This window comes from Musca autumnalis, unplaced genomic scaffold, assembly GCF_047663935.1.
Source record: "Musca autumnalis isolate F117 unplaced genomic scaffold, ASM4766393v1 scaffold_1, whole genome shotgun sequence".
Classification (NCBI taxonomy): domain Eukaryota; kingdom Metazoa; phylum Arthropoda; class Insecta; order Diptera; family Muscidae; genus Musca; species Musca autumnalis.
Window position 1 is genome coordinate 310417524 of NW_027411644.1, and position 19129 is coordinate 310436652.

A 19129-nucleotide genomic window follows, 5' to 3' on the forward strand; every position below is an offset into this window, starting at 1 on the left:
GATAAACGCATACTCACTGTGTTCTATGACATTAGTGCTGAGAAAAGTTGGTGTATTAGTAGTGGTAATATACTCTTTCCATTGCTAAATAATGGTATCTCAAAAGTAAAGAGAGAATACGTGTGGTTTGTTTACACATTTAAGTATGACGGCGAGCATCGCTGTTATACGTTATAAGTCTACCTGTTATCAATAGATATTTATTTGGTAAAAATTCACATTCTCCATCTCTCTCTAACACTCTAAGAGCTCAGAATCTGAGCCTCAGATTACAACATTTTGTGGAGATTGATTGAGTAAGAAAAACGAAAGCGCATTTCTTTCACTTTCACTCGGAATCATCCAGAATAAAAAACACTCTTCTACACAGGTATTTGTGACAAGATACCAGTTTTCTAGCTCAGGTAGTTAAACGAATACACACGCATAGGAAAACAGTAAAAAATATAAACATTTCTAGTTTAACTGTGGAAACGTAAACACCGTTTGGGTCTTTACACCTTTAACACGTTGCGCAATGATTGATAAGAATTTTTGGACGAATTGCATTTACTGGCTGCATTTGATTGTGACACTTTTAGCGTTTCCGATATTATTATGGATTAGTTTCATCCGGTGGTTATTGGTGCGAAATACAGAGGCAAATATCAAAGGAGAAGTTGCAGTGGTTACAGGAGGAGCTCAGGGATTGGGACGGAAGTTGGCCACTGAATTGGCCCAGAGAGGTTGTCACATTGCCATTGTGGACATACTCGAAGATAAAGCCCAAGAAACATGTGAATTTCTAAAGAAAACCTATAAAATTAGAAGCAAGGCTTATAAGGTAATAACAATAAATTTAAAAATATTTTAAATATTTGTTTTTTAAATTGGTTTTTCATATTTTTCAGGTTGACATTACAAATCATCAAAAACTGGTGGAATTTCATGCCCAGGTTACCAAAGATTTTGGCGATATAACCATCATCATCAACAATGCTGGCATAGTGTATTTCTCGGATAGTGAACCTCGTGATTTTGAAGAAATTCAAAAAGTTATAACTGTAAATTTCACATCTCAAGTATGGCTAAACCAATTGTTTGTGCCACGAATGAAAATCCTAAACCGTGGTCACATTTTGTGTGTTAGTTCGTTGAGTGCTTTAATGCAGGTGGCACAACTACAAATTTATGGACCCACCAAGGCTGCAGTACGTGCATACATGTCTTCATTGCGTATGGATTTAGATGAGTATTCTGGAATTACAGTAACCACTTTAATGCCCACCTATATGACCACACACAAGCCGACCGAGAATATTGTCAGCACAAATGGTATCGATAAATTGGCACCTATTTTAGATGGTGATTTTGTGGCCAAAGAAGCTGTCGCTGCTCTACTTCAGGGAGTTGATGAATTGACAGTACCACGCCAATGTATTTTGGGACACAAATTGCAAGAGTAAGTGTGGCCATATTATGTGTGTATATTGGGTTGAATCGAACAATTTTTGATTGGCTTATTTTAAAGTAGAAATAGCATTGAATATGTGGTAAAATGTTCAAGTCTATCGGAACAATATTGCCTACAAAACCGCAAAATATTTTTTCAACACTATTTTTCGGACACTAGATTAAGATGTGCTCTTTCAGATCAAAAAAATCTACCAAACAATGTTGGTAGTTTTCTGAAAAGAATTTATGAAAAATTTAAATTTAATTTTATGGCGTTGGCTAAAACAAATCCTAAAACAATTTATGAAAATCTGCTCGGATCTTTATATTGCTCCAATATGCCTACTTGACCAATTATAGGTACATTGGGTCCTATGATATAGCTAAAATCAAAATCCGAGCTGTTTGGTTTTTGGATCAATTTGACAAAAATAATTAAACATTGCAATAAAAAAAATCTTAAAACATCAAATTTAAAATGTTCACTAATAATGGAACGTTTATTCAACGTACACAGTGGTATATTGTTTTGACTGAACTTATTCTAAAGCCAATCCAATTTTTGGGTAATTATTGAACATTTCCTAGGACGGACTGATTAAATCTAAATTTGAGTAATTATTTGACTTTATTATTTTCCTTTCAGGTTCCTTTCTGCGTGGCTGCGTGAAAAAATGTTGATGTTCTTACATCCAAAGATAGATCTCAATGATCAGCGGAAAAAGTTAAAATAATAAATGTTTGAAATGTTCGTTAACACTTAAAAATTAGTTTTTTTATTTGTGTATGGTAATACTTTTTAATAAACGGTTTCTAAATTCAAAATTAACCGTCTAGAAAAACATGACAAAATATTTAGAAAGGCGGAGTCACTATTCTCTATCCTAATAAAAGTTCCAGTATCAAATGCATTGGAGGCTCAAATGTTTTTACATGGAAATTATTTTTGACACTGAAAGGGTTAATTTCGGTGGCTTTGTATGAAATAAGCATAAATCGACTTATGTTAATCTTGAGTTATTGTTAAAAAAAGATGTACTTCTCCAAAAAAATAAATTAAACAAGTAAAAATGACTGATTTGCCGATAACCGCATAAAAACAGTAAAAAACGTTAAGTCTGAACTTTTAATATCCTCAATCAAGAAATATTTTGAAATAATATAGAATAACTAACTACAACACGGTGCTCTTGAAAGGAGAGAGAGGAGGGAAGTTTTTGCGGATTCTGAAACTACAATATTCATATATGAGAAAAATAAAAAAAAAATGACGGAGCACTTTTAATTAAATCGCGGTCAAAGTTCACATTTTTATCGTTTTTTAGTTTTTTTACTATTTTGCTTGAAAACCGCAAGCCCTATCAAAAGGTAACTAAAGAAAATGTTGTAGCAGGAAATTTCTCTACAAGATTGTCGTTTATGATATGTTCGTAGGTTTTACCATTTTTATTATATAGAAGTTCAAATTGTTTACAAGTTTTGACAAATATAAAACGCATTTAGGCACAATTGGTCAATCGGCAAGGGTAGATTCCTTGTTGATGCTTATTATTAGCGAATACTTATGTGGGGTTCTACGAGTATTAGGACCGATTGTTATTTGTGAAAACTATGTAACATAATTTAAAGCATATAGAAATTCTAGATCATATTACTTGTAAGATCTGAGCCCAGCTAAGTTTTTAATGTCATCGAGTAGAGAATACAGGCGGAACAACAATCATGGGATTTCTTCGACTAATAGAATTTGTCAGGATTTAGCTAAGAGTTTTCCGATTGGTTTCTTAGATATTTTTTCGACCAAGCATTGGAAAAGTCCTAACATGAGTTGTGTAGTCTCAAACAGTACTGGGAGAAAGATTCGGAATCTATGAGACGTAGTCTGTATCGTCCGATTTTAAATTTCTGATGTTTTAATGGGCTTACATATACAGTATAGTCTCGATAATCTGGACACTCGTTAATCCGGACAACGCGGTAATCCGGACACTATAATTTTTTACATTGTAGACTCTGTAATCCGCACATCACATATTTATTTGACCTCGATAATACGGACATCAATATTTTTCCTATTTTGAACATTATATTCTTATTTCTTTCATTGACGATTTCACTCTTTGATATAGCAATTAGTGTATAAATAAGAAAAGTTAAGTTTTTCAGAGTTAGCCGCAGTTGACTCAGTTATACAGCCAGGAAGATGCGACATGGAACTACCTGAAACTTTCCAATGAAGCAACATAATTTAAAACATAGTGTTGTGTAGAAAAGTTCCCTGACAAATCGGTCTTGTGTGTTCGTTTCCTCTAAAGGAACTAGTTCATTAGCCCTTCGATTAGTGAGAAATTCCCTCAGGATATTTTACCTAGAATCTTTAAAAGTTTGAATTCATAGTTTAGTTTTTATTGAGCTGAACGAGGAAACAAGTAGAGGCCTTGTATACGGTGCGTAATTTTTGGGTCATGATTTATTGTTTATTAACCATATTCTGAACACCGCAGCGTGATAGAAGACCAAAAAAGAGAAGACACGTGTCTCGCCATTTTTCCCTATCTCATAAAATTTCGCAGTTATATGTTTCCAAAAATTAATCCCATGGTCGTTGTTTTTATATTTTTTTAAAAAAACTTTATTTTATTAGTGGAAAAAAATTGGTGATGTTTACCAATGGGTGTGGCAGGGAAGACTATAGTTTCGGATTTCGTTTTTTTGTTGAAAACAAAAAAAAAAAAAAAAAAAAAAACAAGGGAACTGATGATGATCTGTGGCAAAATGTGAAACTGTAGTCTTGCACTTGGTAAACATCGCCAATTTTCCCACTAATAAATTAAAGTTGTTTTAATAAAATACTAGCAAAATGCCCGCTACTTCATATGCGGAAAAGGAATAATATTCAAATAAACAATATTTAATATGGTGAACACTGAAAATTTTTATGTACTAATATACCTATTTGAATTGATGTTTTATTTCTTTGAAGTACTGTTCTTACACGTTTCGAATCTCAAAACAAGTAAAAAAGAATTAAGTTCGGCCGGGCCGAACTTTTCATACCCTCCACCATAAAATATTCATTCCTGTCCCCAACTTTAAGTGAGTACGTTAAAATGTCAGATAATGTACATAAAATGCTTCTTTCTTTTTTATGGTGCCTATATCTAACTGTTGACAACTTTTGGTGGGCTAGAAATTGGGAGGTACTGTTATATAGGGGTTATAATAAAACATGGGCCTATGTTGACAGTTTTTGATGGGAGCCTTTAATGTCAAATAAGTCCTAATTCGGTTAAAAAATTTAGCTAGAATCCTCAAAATATCGAAAATCGGTACATAACGTGGGAACTTCAAATGTCATTAACAGCTACTTCGGAGGTATCTGGGCTATACGAAAATATGAACTTAAATGAACAATTTTTGTTGCAGAATTTTTGTTGACTTTTAAATTTCAAATTACAGAAAGTTCGTCCAAAAAGTAAAGCTAAGGTACGGAAAATCGGGAGGTTTGTTTTGGGGCTATACAAAAACATGGACCTACGTTCGGTTAAACATTTTAAGTAAAATCCTCAAAGTACCGAAAATCGGGAAGTATCGTTATATTGGGGCTATGGTGAAAATTGTTGATGCAAATGTGTGGTGACCACTACAACCTTCAAATGTCAAATTACAGTTAGTTCTGTTGAAAATTGTAGCAAAAATTGCCAAATTACTGAAAATTGGGAGGTACCGTTACATGGGAGCTATATCCGAACATGGACCTATGTTGACAATTTTTGATGGAGAGGTGTTGTGACCACTAAGAACTTCAAATGTCAAATGACTGCTTGTTCGGTTTAATATTGTAGCTAAAATCATCAAATTACTGAAAATCGGGAGGTACCGTTATATGGGGGCTTTCTTGACAATTTTTGGTGGAGAGGTGTGGTGACCACTAAGAATTTCAAAAGTCAAATGTTCAAATTACAGATAATTCGGTTAAAACTTGTTGGTAAAATTCTCAAAATACCTGAAATCGGGCGGTAACGTTATATGGGGGCTATTCCAAAACATGGACCTATGTCCACTAGTTATATAAGTTTATTGACATTTAAGAACCCTAAATGTCAATTGATAGCTAAATCGGTCTGAAAATGTAGATAAAAACGTCAAAATGCCGTAAATCGGGGGTACCGTTATATGGGGGCTATACCAAAACTTGGACCTAGGTCCACAACTTTTGTTATATAAGTTTAGTTACACTTAAGAACCCTAAATGTCAAATTATAGCTACATCGGTCTGAAAATGTAGCTAAAAACGTCAAAATACCGTAAATCGGGGGGTACCGTTATATGGGGGCTATACCAAAACGTGGACCTATGTCCACAACTTCTAATTTATAAGTTTATTAACACTTAAGAACCCTAAATGTCAAATTATAGCTACATCGGTCTGATAATGTAGCTAAAAACGTCAAAATACCGTATATCGGGGGGTACCGTTACATGGGGGCTATACCAAAACGTGGACCTATGTCCACAACTTTTGTTATATAAGTTTATTGATACTTAAGAACCCTAAATGTCAAATTATAGCTAAATCGGTCTAAAAATGTAGCTAAAAACGTCAAAATACCGCAAATCGGGGGTACCGTTATATGGGGGCTATACCAATACGTGGACCTATGTCCACAACTTTTGTTATATAAGTTTATTGACTTTTAAGAACCCCAAATGTCAAATTATAGCTACATCGGTCTGAAAATGTAGCTAAAAACGTCAAAATACCGCAAATCGGGGGTACCGTTATATGGGGGCTATACCAAAACGTGGACCTATGTCCACAACTTCTAATTTATAAGTTTATTAACACTTAAGAACCCTAAATGTCAAATTATAGCTACATCGGTCTGATAATGTAGCTAAAAACGTCAAAATACCGTATATCGGGGGGTACCGTTACATGGGGGCTATACCAAAACGTGGACCTATGTCCACAACTTTTGTTATATAAGTTTATTGATACTTAAGAACCCTAAATGTCAAATTATAGCTAAATCGGTCTAAAAATGTAGCTAAAAACGTCAAAATACCGCAAATCGGGGGTACCGTTATATGGGGGCTATACCAAAACGTGGACCTATGTCCACAAGTTTTGTTATATATGTTTGTTGACACTTAAGAACGCTAAATGTCAAATTATAGCCAAATCGGTCTGAAAATGTAGCTAAAAACGTCAAAATACCGTAAAACGGGGGATACCGTTATATGGGGGCTATACCAAAACGTGGACCGATATAGCCCATCATCGAACTTGACCTGCCTGCAAACAAAAGACGCATTTTCCCAAAATTTCAGCGTCCTATCTCCATTTTTGTGGATGCTAGAGTGATTACCACGTTTTCAGACCGATGTGCTCAGATCGACTTAGAATTTTACCCTGATATATATACTTTATAGGGTCGCAAATGAGTATTTCAATGCGTTACAAACGGAAAAACAAACTTAATATACCCTCCATACTATGGTGGAGGGTATAAAAAGACCTCTACACTTCAACAGCGGCCTACATTTTAAATTTCAGTCCATGTTTTATTAGAACGGTATGAGTATTTTGAAAATTTTATCTACATTTTCCAACCGAATTTTGGAATTTTTGATATTAAAATGTAGAAAACCGATCGATTCCCCGGTCAGGCAACATCAAAGTTTCAACGGTGGCAAAATACCCCTCAGTAATGTTGGCGACATTTCCTGAGTATTTCAGCCATGTAAAACTTCTCTACAAGTGGTGTCGTAAGGCACGCCGTTCGGACTCGGCGATAAACAGTAGGTCCCATATCATTGAGCTAATATGAAACGGGGTGCACTCAATGATATGAGAGAAGTCTCCTTTGTCCCGTCTGGGATGTTTGTGGAACAATTATTACATTATTTTGAAACCGAATTCGTGTTAACATAGAAACAATAGTACATTATTCAGTACAATTTTTAGAATCCACAACCTTAGCTCATATGCTACATTTTTAGCTCTACTTGTTCACCCAATGCCAATGGTATTACATGTAGAAACCTTTCATACATTTAAAGGTGGATTTTAATAAACATTCTGATCCAATCTCAACAGTGCTCCTCACAACAAATTTCATTTATCGATTCACCTAATACCAGTGCTTCAATATTTAGTATTACTTAATACTTCTAGTACATTTATTGTACGACCACTTCTAACAATGAACTTAACAAATAAATAATATACCAGAATTCCACTCCTATTCCTTTGCCTAATACCAAATTTATTGCAATTTTGTACTTTTCACACACTAATTATATAATCCCAGCTTCATTGCTACACCAACGTCAAATTTAATACCATTTAGTACATTTCGTATTTTTCAATAAGTCAGCTAGCCCTCAGCTTAATTTCAAAATTTGTATGCATTTCAAAAAATCCTTATCTAAACACCAACACCATCCCTCATACAACAATTCGAAATTCCACCTTTATCCCTTCAAGCAACGCCAAACTGGTACCAAATTCAGTACTTATAATATGTATAAGTTAAAAAACTACTTCCTTTTATCCAAAACAAAATCCCAATCGCAATTTAGTATACATAATACCGAATTTCACAATTTCAGCTCTACTAATTTACACAATAACAATTCGAACCAAATTCTTCGCCATTTTGTGAATTTCCTAAACTTCCTTAACCCTACACTCCAACAATAACCTTAACTCGAAATTTCAGGATTCCTGCTCTATCCGTTCACCCAAATATAAATTGTACCAAATTTAGTACCATTTAGTACTTTCCATACCCATAAGTACGAATTTCCAAAACTACCTCAATCTTACACCCCATAAGTAAACTTAATTATGAATTTCAGGATTCCAGCTCTATCTGTTCACCCAAATCCAATTGTACCAAATTTAGTAAATTTAGTACTTTCGTATCCATAAGTATGAATTTTCAAAACTATTTCAATCCTTCACTCCATCAGTAACCTTAATTCCAGATTTCAGGATTACAGCTCTATCCGTGCACCCAAATCCAAATTGAGTGCCATTTATTAATTTTCGTACCCCTTAAGTACGAATTTCCAAAACATGCTCAATCCTACACCCGAATAGAAATCTTAATTAAAAATTTAATGATTCCAGCTCTGTCCGTTCTCCTAAATTTAAATTGCACCAAATTTAGTACCATTGTACCAAATTTAGTACTTTCCGTAGCCATATGTACGAATTTTCAAAACTAACTCAATCCCACAGTCCAACAGTAATCTTAATTCCAAATTTCACGATTCCAGCTCTTTTCGTTCCCTAAAATCCAAATTGTACCAAATTTAGTACTTATCGTACCCATAAGTACGAATTTCCAAAACTTCCTCAATCCTCACTCCAACAATAACCTTAACTCGAAATTTCAGGATTCCAGCTGTATCCGTTCACCCAAATATAAATTGAACCAAATTTAGTACATTTAGTACTTTCCGTTCCCATAAGTATGAATTTCCAAAACTATCTCAATCCTACACTCCATCAGTAACCTTAATTCGAAATTTCAGGATTCCAACTCTATCCGTTCAACTAAATTTAAATTGTACCAAATTTAGTACCATTTAGTACTTTCCGTACCCAAAAGTACGAATTTCCAAGACTAACTCAATCCTACACTCCAAAAGTAATTAAATTCCAAATTTCAGGATTCCAGCTCTATCCGTTCACCCAAATCCAATTTGTACCAAATTTAGTACCGTTTACTACTTTTCGTACCCATAAGCAAGAATTTCCAAAACTACCTCAATCCTTCACTCCATCAGTAATCTTAATTTCAAATTTCAGGTTTCCATGTCTATCTAAATCCAAATTGCACCAAATTCGGTACCGTTTAGTACTTTTCGTACACATAAGTCTGAATTTCCAAAAGTACACCCATATCTCAATCGTACGCTTCAATGGTAATCTAAATTCCAAATTTCAGGTTTTCAGCTCTATCCGTTGACCCAAATCCAAATTGTACCAAATTTAGTAAAATTTAGTACTACTCGTACACATAAGTACGAACTTCCAAAATCATTTCCTTATATCAACACCACTTTCCAACCTTGATTTCCATACCAAATATAAACATTGTAGCTATATCCGCTCAAAATATACAATTGGTACCAAATTTAGTAACTTTTCGTACACTTATAGGTCGAATTTCCAAAACCCCTTTGGTACATCTTTCTAACTCTCCATCAGTTACCCTCATTCCAAATTTCAGAATTCTAGCTCTTCCCGTTTGCCTAATACAAAGGGTACCATATTTAGTACTTTTCGTACCCTTCTAGGTAGAATTTCCAAAAACCCAGCCTTATCTCACCCCTACACACCGACAGCAACCCACAGTCAAAATTTCAGCTTTCTAGCTTCAGCGGTTTCGTCTGGGCGATGATATGTCAGTCACTCACTCACTCACTAAGCTCTTTTATATATATAGATTTAAACGACGACTATGGGTTTAGGCCTGACTATTTCCAAAATCACTTTAGAAAATGTTAGATTTTTATACGTTTCCTTTCGATTCTGGTCTATTATGCCAAACCGTCCAAATGTTAAAGATACAGTCAACTATAAAAATGTACTTAAGGTTACAATAAACAACTTTGTCGAACATACGAACATTCTCGTAATCATCAGCATAGGTCACCTAAATTACGCTGGATTAATATACGAAATATTTTGGTAGCTAGGAAAGCTGCTCCCAGTCTAAAAATGGTGGCAACCCGTCACATTTGCTTAATATGAATTCGTTTACCTTAGATGTCAAATTATTAACAACTAAACGTTCATTATAATGATTTAATCTTACAAAATTATATGTTTTTGTTACTACTCGGTAATCCGGACAATTCGATAATCCGGACTCCGCCAAAACATGTGGTGTCCGGATTATCGAGATTATACTGTACTATCATTTCTGGTTAAGAAGTAAAGCATTGGCGTTTTTATGACATAAAATAATATTATATTCTTAGGTTATCGAAACGATAGCTGGAAATAGAAGTCCACTCCGCACTTGCGGATTCTAGTTATTGTTCTTTTTGGGGTATTTAATTCAGATAAGTCGTTTTGGTATTGCGATATGTACGAGTACTTAAGAAAAGAAAATAGAAAAATAAAAACTGTATTCTCTGTGATTGTAAAATTGTGGAATTCATCAGAACGTGACTGAAAACGGGCAGAACTTTTATATGGCTACTATACCGAACGTGGTCCGAAATGGTTTATTTGTAATTCTAAATATCCGAGGACTTATATCTTATACTCTGTAAAAATTTAAAATGTAATTATTGTGAACTCTTTTACTGAATTTATATACTTTGCGTCAATATTTCATATAAAATCAACAAACAACAACCTTTAATAGGTGGCCCCCATAAAGCCCAATAAAAGACATTTTTCATGATTTTTTAAAGCTAACTACGAAACTTTTTGGATTTTTTTCATCTGAAAGTGCACATTTTTATCTACTTTGTGATTTTTGTTGTTCAAAAATATTGCCTTGTATTATACAAATGACCGTCTACGAAACCCTGTTTTTATTAAAGAGTTTTGCGGTGCCAACTGTAGCTCGAAAAGTAATGAACCGATCATTATATATTTTTGTGGCCTTATTAAAAATATAAAGATCTAGTCCTTTATCGATCGATTTTTCTTTACAAAATATTACGTTTCACGAAAATGGTGGACAGAAAAATTCAAAATTTAAATTTTTGTCTTGAAAAACTGAGGTATGTATTTTGGTCCTAAAACGGGCAAACCAAAAAAAAAATTAAAAAATAAAATCGATTGATGAAGGACTAGATTTTGATGTCGTCGATAAGTTTTTAAAAATATATGGCAATCGGTTCACTAGTCTGCGAGCTAGAGTTGGAACCGATTTCAAAATTTCATTTAAAAAAAAAAAAACACGTTTTTGTTTATATTCTACATACAAAACACAATCAGGGCAATCATGAATAAAAATTCCGTGCGGAATTTGTTCCCTTTCCCCAATTTTACAATTTTTTATTTCCGTATTGATGTCCAAAAAGGGAATATTTTTGTTGATTAGGCAAGAATATTCCATAATTAGGAAATTCTAGCAGTTTTCCACGTTTTAAAACAATGATTTTTCAAGAATTTCACCTTTTAAAATTATTTTCCGTGCGGAAAAATTCCGAGGGAAATATTCATGATTGCCCTGAATATATTTGTCCCTTCCAACGCTCGTATCTCGGCAGTAGTGTCCGGATTGACTTGAACATTTTACCACGTATTCTATGCTGCTTATACTTTATAATACGTGGTAAGGGGTATTATGTCTTTGTGCATTTGTATGTAACATACAAAAGGAAACGAAATAGATCCATAGTTCCTTTTTAATAAAGGTTGGTTATTAATTTCACTGTTCTAATAATATTAAACAAAAATAAAATAAAAATTAATTGATGGATGGGACGAAATGAGCACTATTACACTGGAGAGAGGAGATTGGCGTCAAAATTAAGAAATGAGGGAAAAATGTTCGATAATAGCCAAATCCCTGGAAAAGCCGGTGGGTTTTTCTAAAACACATTGAAACCAAACTAAAACTGAAGAAACACGGTGTAGTCCTAAAAAGGTAACAATAAACAATCGATAGACCCATTGTTGCTCTTGCTATAGAGACCTATTAAACTCATCTTGGGTAATTACTGTTGGCATAGGTAATGTTATATTCACCCGAATAACTCGGAGTATACTAGGGGCTACCAAATTACCAGAATAATTAACAAAAGGCGTTCAAATGTTTCGGGAAAAAAATTTTGTTGACGAGGTCCTCCTTAGCTAACAGTTATATGGGTTGGTCCGGAAAAATGTACATGGACCAAATTGGCGAAATTTGCTCTAGAGCAATGAAATAAAAATTAATAAAATACATTTATTCGGTAACAATTACGGCAAGATGAATTTCAATCTCAAGGGAGAGGAATTTCATACAATAGTTACAAAAATCCACTTAAACACGGAGGTAGCCCCCTAATGGTGTGAGGCTGATTATTTTTCCTGGCATGGTCTTTATCCAATATATCACATTACAGATGCTGGGACCCATTTCCAATACAAAAACATATTGGTCAACGCATTGTTGCTACAAACATAAGAAAATTTGTTTTTATATGGATTTTTCAACAGAACTACGGTCGAAAGCATGCATCCCCATATGTCAACGATGGGTTCCAGGACAATATAATAAAGTTACTTGACTCGCCTATGCTGTAATCGGACATGAATGCAATAGTAAACATTTGCGGACACTTAAAATAGCGCATTGGTACACAATCGTTCCAAAATAAACATCAAATTTGGAATTTTATTAACAAAATGTGGTATTAAATAACTTTTGAATATTACAGAAAACTTCTAAGCAATATGCCAAAAAGAATACAAAAAGTAGGTCAAAATAAAGGTGGAAGCAACAAATATTAATAATATAAACATCCTAAATTACAATCTATCCTAAAACAATTGAATATACTAATACTAGCAAAGTGCCCGCTACTTCGTATGCGTTAAATATATAAAACAAATGAACAATATATAATATAGAATGGTGGAAACATTTTGTGTACTAATATGTACCACTTTAGTTCGATTTTTGTCACGCCTACACATCAAGAGCAATCCACATTTTTTGAGATATTTTAATTGAGGTTCTCAGCGCAAATACGGCCTAACCCAACAACCGCCATCCTTATTTCTAGCTCTATCTGTTCCCCCAATTATAGAACTATTTAGTACTTTACATGCAAATATATACATACGAACCTCCTCCTATTATTTCAAAATTCCCATTACACAATAACAAATTGTACCAAATCCTGTGCCATTTACAACTTTTTACGTATATTTATGGCACATATTTCTTAAATCAGACGTTATAAGCAAATGATAACAATAATCTTAATTCCAAATCTCACGAATCCAGATCTATCCGTTCATCCAATACAAAATTGTACCATACATGGAACCATTTCGTACCCACATTTTAGGATTCGAGCGCTATAATTTCACCTAAATCCTAATTGTACAAAATGTAGTACTTTTTGTAAGCATAAGTACGCATTTCTAAAACTAAGTACGCATTTCCAAAACTAACCCCAACAATAATATTAACTCCAAAATTCAAGATTCCAGCTCTAACCGTTCGCTCAAATCCAAGTTGTAGCATATCTCAATCCTACACTCCAACAGTAATATTAATTCCAAATTTCTTGATTCCAGCTCTACCCGTTCGCTCAAATCCAAGTTGTACCAAATTTAGTACCGTTTAGTACTTTTCGTACATATAAGTACGAATTTCCAAAACTTCATCAATCCTACACCCCAACAGTAATCTTAATTCCAAACTTCAAGATTACAGCTCTGGCCGTTTGCTCAAATCCAAATTGTACCAAATTTAGTACTTTTCGCACTCATAAGTACGAATTTCAAAAACTACTTCTATATCTCAATCCTACACTCCAACAATAATCTTAATTCCAAATTTCTTGATTCCAACTCTATCCGTTCGCTCAAATCCAAATTGTACCAAATTTAGTACTATTTAGTACTTTTCCTACCCATAACTAAAAATTTCCAAAATTTTATCAATCCTACAATTCAACAGGTATTTTAAATTCAAAATTGAGGATGGCAGCTACATCAGATCACCAAAATCCAAATTGTACCAAATTTAGTATCATTTAGTACTTTTCGTACCCATAAGTACAAATTTTCAAAACTACCTCAGTGCTATGTTCAAACGATAACTCAAATCCAAATTTGGTTCCATTTAGGTCTATTCGTATCCATAGTACGAATTTCTAAACCTACCTCTATCAACACTTCAACATCAATTTTAATTCCGAATTTCACGATTCCAAATGTATCCTATCACTGAAATCCAAATTGTACCAAATTTAGTACTATTTAGTACTTTTCCTACCCATAACTACAAATTTCCAAAACTTTATCAATCCTACACTCAAACAGTACTCGTTATTCCAAATCTCGGGTTTCCAGCTATATCCGTTCACCCAAATGCAAACTGTACCAAATTTGGTACCATTTAGTACTTTCGTACCCATGAGTACGAATTTCTACAACTACCTCAATCCTACACGCCAACAGTAATCTTAATTCCAAATTTCAGGATTACAGCTGCATCCGATCACAGTAATCCAAATTGTACCAAATTTGATACCATTTACTACTTTTCGTATCCAAAGTAAGTACTTCCAAACCTTCCTCTTTCAACACTCCATCAGTAATCGTAATTCCGAATTTCAAGATTCCAAATGTATCCAATCACATAAATTAAAATTTGGTACCATTTAGTACTTTTCGTACCCATAAAACTAAAAATTTCAAAAACTTCATCAATCCTACACACCAACAGTAATCCTTATTCCGAATCTCTGGATTCCAGTTCACCGTTCACCCAAATCCAAATTGTAACAGATTTGGTACCATTTAGTACTTTTCGTACACATAAGCACAAATTTTCAAAACTACCTCAGTGCTATGTTCAAACAATAAGCTTAATTCCGAATTTCAGAATTCCAGATACATCCGATAACTCAAATCCAAATTTGGTACCATTTAGTACTATTCGTATCCAAAGTACGAATTTCCAAACCTACCTCTATCAACACTCCAACAACAATTTTAATTCCGAATTTCACGATTCCAAATGTATCCCATCCTTGAAATCTAAATTGTACCAAATTTAGTACTATTTAGTACTTTTCCTACCCATAACTAAAAATTTCCAAAACTTTATCTATCCACACTCCAATAGTACTCCTTATTCCAAATCTCGGAATTTCAGCTATATCCGTTCACCCAAATCCAAATTGTACCAAATTTGGTACTATTTAGTGCTATTCGTACCCAAGAGTACCAATATCCACAACTACCTCAATCCTACACGCGAACAGTAATCTTAATTCCAAATTTCAGAATTACAGCTGCATCAGATCACCGTATTCCAAATTGTACCAAATTTAGTACCATTTAGTACTTTTTGTTCCCATAGGTCCGAATTTCCAGACCTACTTCTATCCAACACTCCAAAAGTAATCTTACTTTCGAATTTCAGGATTCCAAATGTATCTGATCACCCAAATCCAAACTGTACAAAATTTGGTACCATTTAGTATTTTTCGTTGCCATAAGTACGAATTTCCAAAAGTATCCCAATCCCACACTCCAATAGTAATCTTAATTCCAAATTTCACTATTCCAGCTCTATCCGATCACTTAAATTCATATTGTACCAAATTTGGTACCATTTAGTACTTTTTGTACCCAAAAGTACGAATTTCCAAAATACTTCTATCCTACACCCCGACAGTAATCCTAATTCTAAATTTCAGGATTCCAGCTCCATCCGTTCCCCCAAATCCAAATTGCACCTTATTTGGTACTATTTAGTACCTTTCGTACCGATATGTACGAACTTCGAAAACTACCTCCATATCTCTAACCTACACTCCAACAGTAATAGTAATTCACAAATTTCAGAATTCCAACTTTATCGGTTCGCCCTAATTCAAATTGTACCAAATTTAGTACCATTTAGTACTATTCGTACACATGAGTGCACATTTTCAAAACCACCTCCTTGTATCAACTCATCTTTCTAACATTGATTTGCATTCCAAATTTCAAGATTTTAGCTCTATCCGTTCACGTAATACCAAATAGTACTAAATTTAGTAACTTTTAGTACTTTTCGTACACTTATTGTTCGAATTTCCAAAAACCATTTGGTACACCTTTCTAACTCACCATCAGTGAACCTCATTCCAAATTTCAGAATTCTAGCTCTTCGCGTTTGCCTAATACAAAGGGTACCATATTTAGTACCTTTTAGTACTTTTAGTACAGTTCTAGTTCGAATTTCCAAAAATCCAGCCTTATCTGACACCTTCGGACCAAGAGTGACCCTAACCCAAAATTTCAAGATTCTAGCTTTAGCCGTTTAGTCTGGGCGTTGATTATCAGTCAGTCAGTCAGTCAGTCAGTGAGTCAGTGAATCAGTGAGTCAGTGAATCAGTGAGTCAGTGAGTCATCATTACTGAACTCTTTTATAAGTATAGATTTAGTACTTTACATGTAAATACATAAATACGAACCTCCTCCTATTATTTCAAAATTCCCTTTACACAATAACAAATTGTACCAAATCCTGTGCCATTTACAACTTTTCGTATATTTATGACACATATTTCTTAAATCAGACGTTATAAGCAAATGATAACAGTAATCTTAATTCCAAATCTCACGAATCCAGACCTATCCGTTCATCCAATACAAAATTGTACCATACATGGAACCATTTCGTACCCCTAAGTGTACCTAATTCCACATTTTAGGATTCTCACCCAAATCCTAATTGTACAAAATGTAGTACTTTTTGTAAGCATAGGTACGCATTTCCAAAACTAACCCCAACAGTAATATTAACTCCAAAATTCAAGATTCCAGCTCTACCCGTTCGCTCCAAGTTGTACCAAATTTAGTACCGTTTAGTAGTTTTCGTACATATAAGTACGAATTTCCAAAACTTCCTCAATCCTACACCCCAACAGTAATCTTAATTCCAAACTTCAAGATTCCAGCTCTTTAGTACCTTTTAGTACTTTTCGTACACATAAGTACGAATTTCCAAAACCACCCTCATATGTCAATCCTACACTCCAACAGTAATCTTAATTCCAAATTTCTTGATTCCAATTTTATCCGTTCGCTCAAATCCAAATTGCACCAAATTTAGTACTATTTAGTACTTTTCCTATCCATAACTAAAAATTTCAAAAACTTCATCAATCCTACTTACCAACAGTAATCCTTATTCCGAATCTCGGGATTCCAGCTATATCCGTTCACCCAAATACAAATTGTACCAGATTTGGTACCATTTAGTACTTTTCGTACACATAAGTACAAATTTTCAAAACTACCTCAATGCTATGTTCAAACAATAAGCTTAATTCCGAATTTCAGAATTCCAGATACATCCGATAACTCAAATCCAAATGTGGTACAATTTAGTACTATTCGTATCCAAAGTACGACTTTCCAAACCTACCTCTATCAACACTCCAACAGCAATTTTAATTCCGAATTTCACGATTCCAAATGTATCCCATCATTGAAATCTAAATTGTACCAAATTTAGTACTATTTAGTACTTTTCCTACCCATAACTAAAAATTTCCAAAACTTTATCAATCCTACACTCCAATAGTACTCCTTATTCCAAATCTCGGAATTTCAGCTATATCCGTTCACCCAAATCCAAATTGTACCAAATTTGGTACTATTTAGTACTATTCGTACAAAAGAGTACGAATATCCACAACTACCTCAATCCTACACGCCAACAGTAATCTTAATTCCAAATTTCAGAATTACAGCTGCATCAGATTACCGTAATCCAAATTGTACCAAATTTAGTACCATTTAGTACTTTTTGTTCCCATAGGTCCGAATTTCTAAACCTACTTCTATCCAGCACTCCAAAAGTAATCTTAATTTCGAATTTCAGGATTCCAAATGTATCTGATCACCCAAATCCAAATTGTACCAAATTTGGTACCATTTAGAACTTTTCGTTGCCATAAGTACGAATTTCCAAAAGTATACCAATCCCACACTCCAATAGTAATCTTAATTCCAAATTTCACTATTCCAGCTCTATCCGATCACTTAAATTCATATTTTACCAAATTTGGTACCATTTAGTACTTTTCGTACCCAAAAGTACGAATTTCCAAAATACCTCTATCCTACACCCCGACTGTAATCCTAATTCTAAATTTCGGGATTCCAGCTCCATCCGTTCCCCCAAATCCAAATTGTACCTTATTTGGTACTATTTAGTACCTTTCGTACCCATATGTACGAATTTCGAAAACTACCTCCATATCTCAAACCTACGCTCCAACAGTAATAGTAATTCCAAATTTCAGAATTCCAACTTTATCGGTTCGCCCAAATTCAAATTGTACCAAATTTAGTACCATTTAGTACTATTCGTACACATGAGTACACATTTTCAAAACCACCTCCTTATATCAACTCATCTTCTAAACCTTGATTTTCATTCCAAATTTCAAGATTTTAGCTCTATCCGTTCACGTAATACCAAATAGTACTAAATTTAGTAACTTTTAGTACTTTTCGTACACTTATAGTTCGAATTTCCAAAAACTATTTGGTACACCTTTCTAACTCTCCATCAGTGAATCTCATTCCAAATTTCAGAATTCTAGCTCTTCGCGTTTGCCTAATACAAAGGGTACCATATTTAGTACCTTTTAGTACTTTTAGTACAGTTCTAGTTCGAATTTCCAAAAATCCAGCCTTATCTGACACCTTCGGACCAAGAGTGACCCTCACCCAAAATTTCAAGATTCTAGCTTTAGCCGTTTAGTCTGGGCGTTGATTATCAGTCAGTCAGTCAGTCAGTGAGTCAGTGAATCAGTGAGTCAGTGAGTCAGTGAGTCATCATTACTCAACTCTTTTATAAGTATAGATTAATTAATGATTTCCAAAATGTACTTATTATTTTGTCCATCAATTTTTATGACTTTTTTCTTAATATCGCATTTAGAAGTTTGTCTATCTTGAAGATCTACGCAAAATTTATTTTTT

The 19129-nt window shown here is 34.0% G+C and overlaps 1 protein-coding gene across 1 annotated transcript; it reads left to right on the top strand.

Moving 5' to 3' along the window:
- The first annotated feature begins 201 nt into the window (after nucleotides 1–201).
- Nucleotides 202–2201, top strand: LOC141389941 (epidermal retinol dehydrogenase 2). The gene is made up of 4 exons (XM_073962222.1): nucleotides 202–404; nucleotides 461–823; nucleotides 891–1441; nucleotides 2081–2201. The coding sequence occupies exons 2-4, from the start codon at nucleotides 518–520 to the stop codon at nucleotides 2166–2168; spliced, it is 945 nt and encodes a 314-aa protein (XP_073818323.1). The 5' UTR covers nucleotides 202–404; nucleotides 461–517; the 3' UTR covers nucleotides 2169–2201.
- Nucleotides 2202–19129: the final 16928 nt, after the last annotated feature.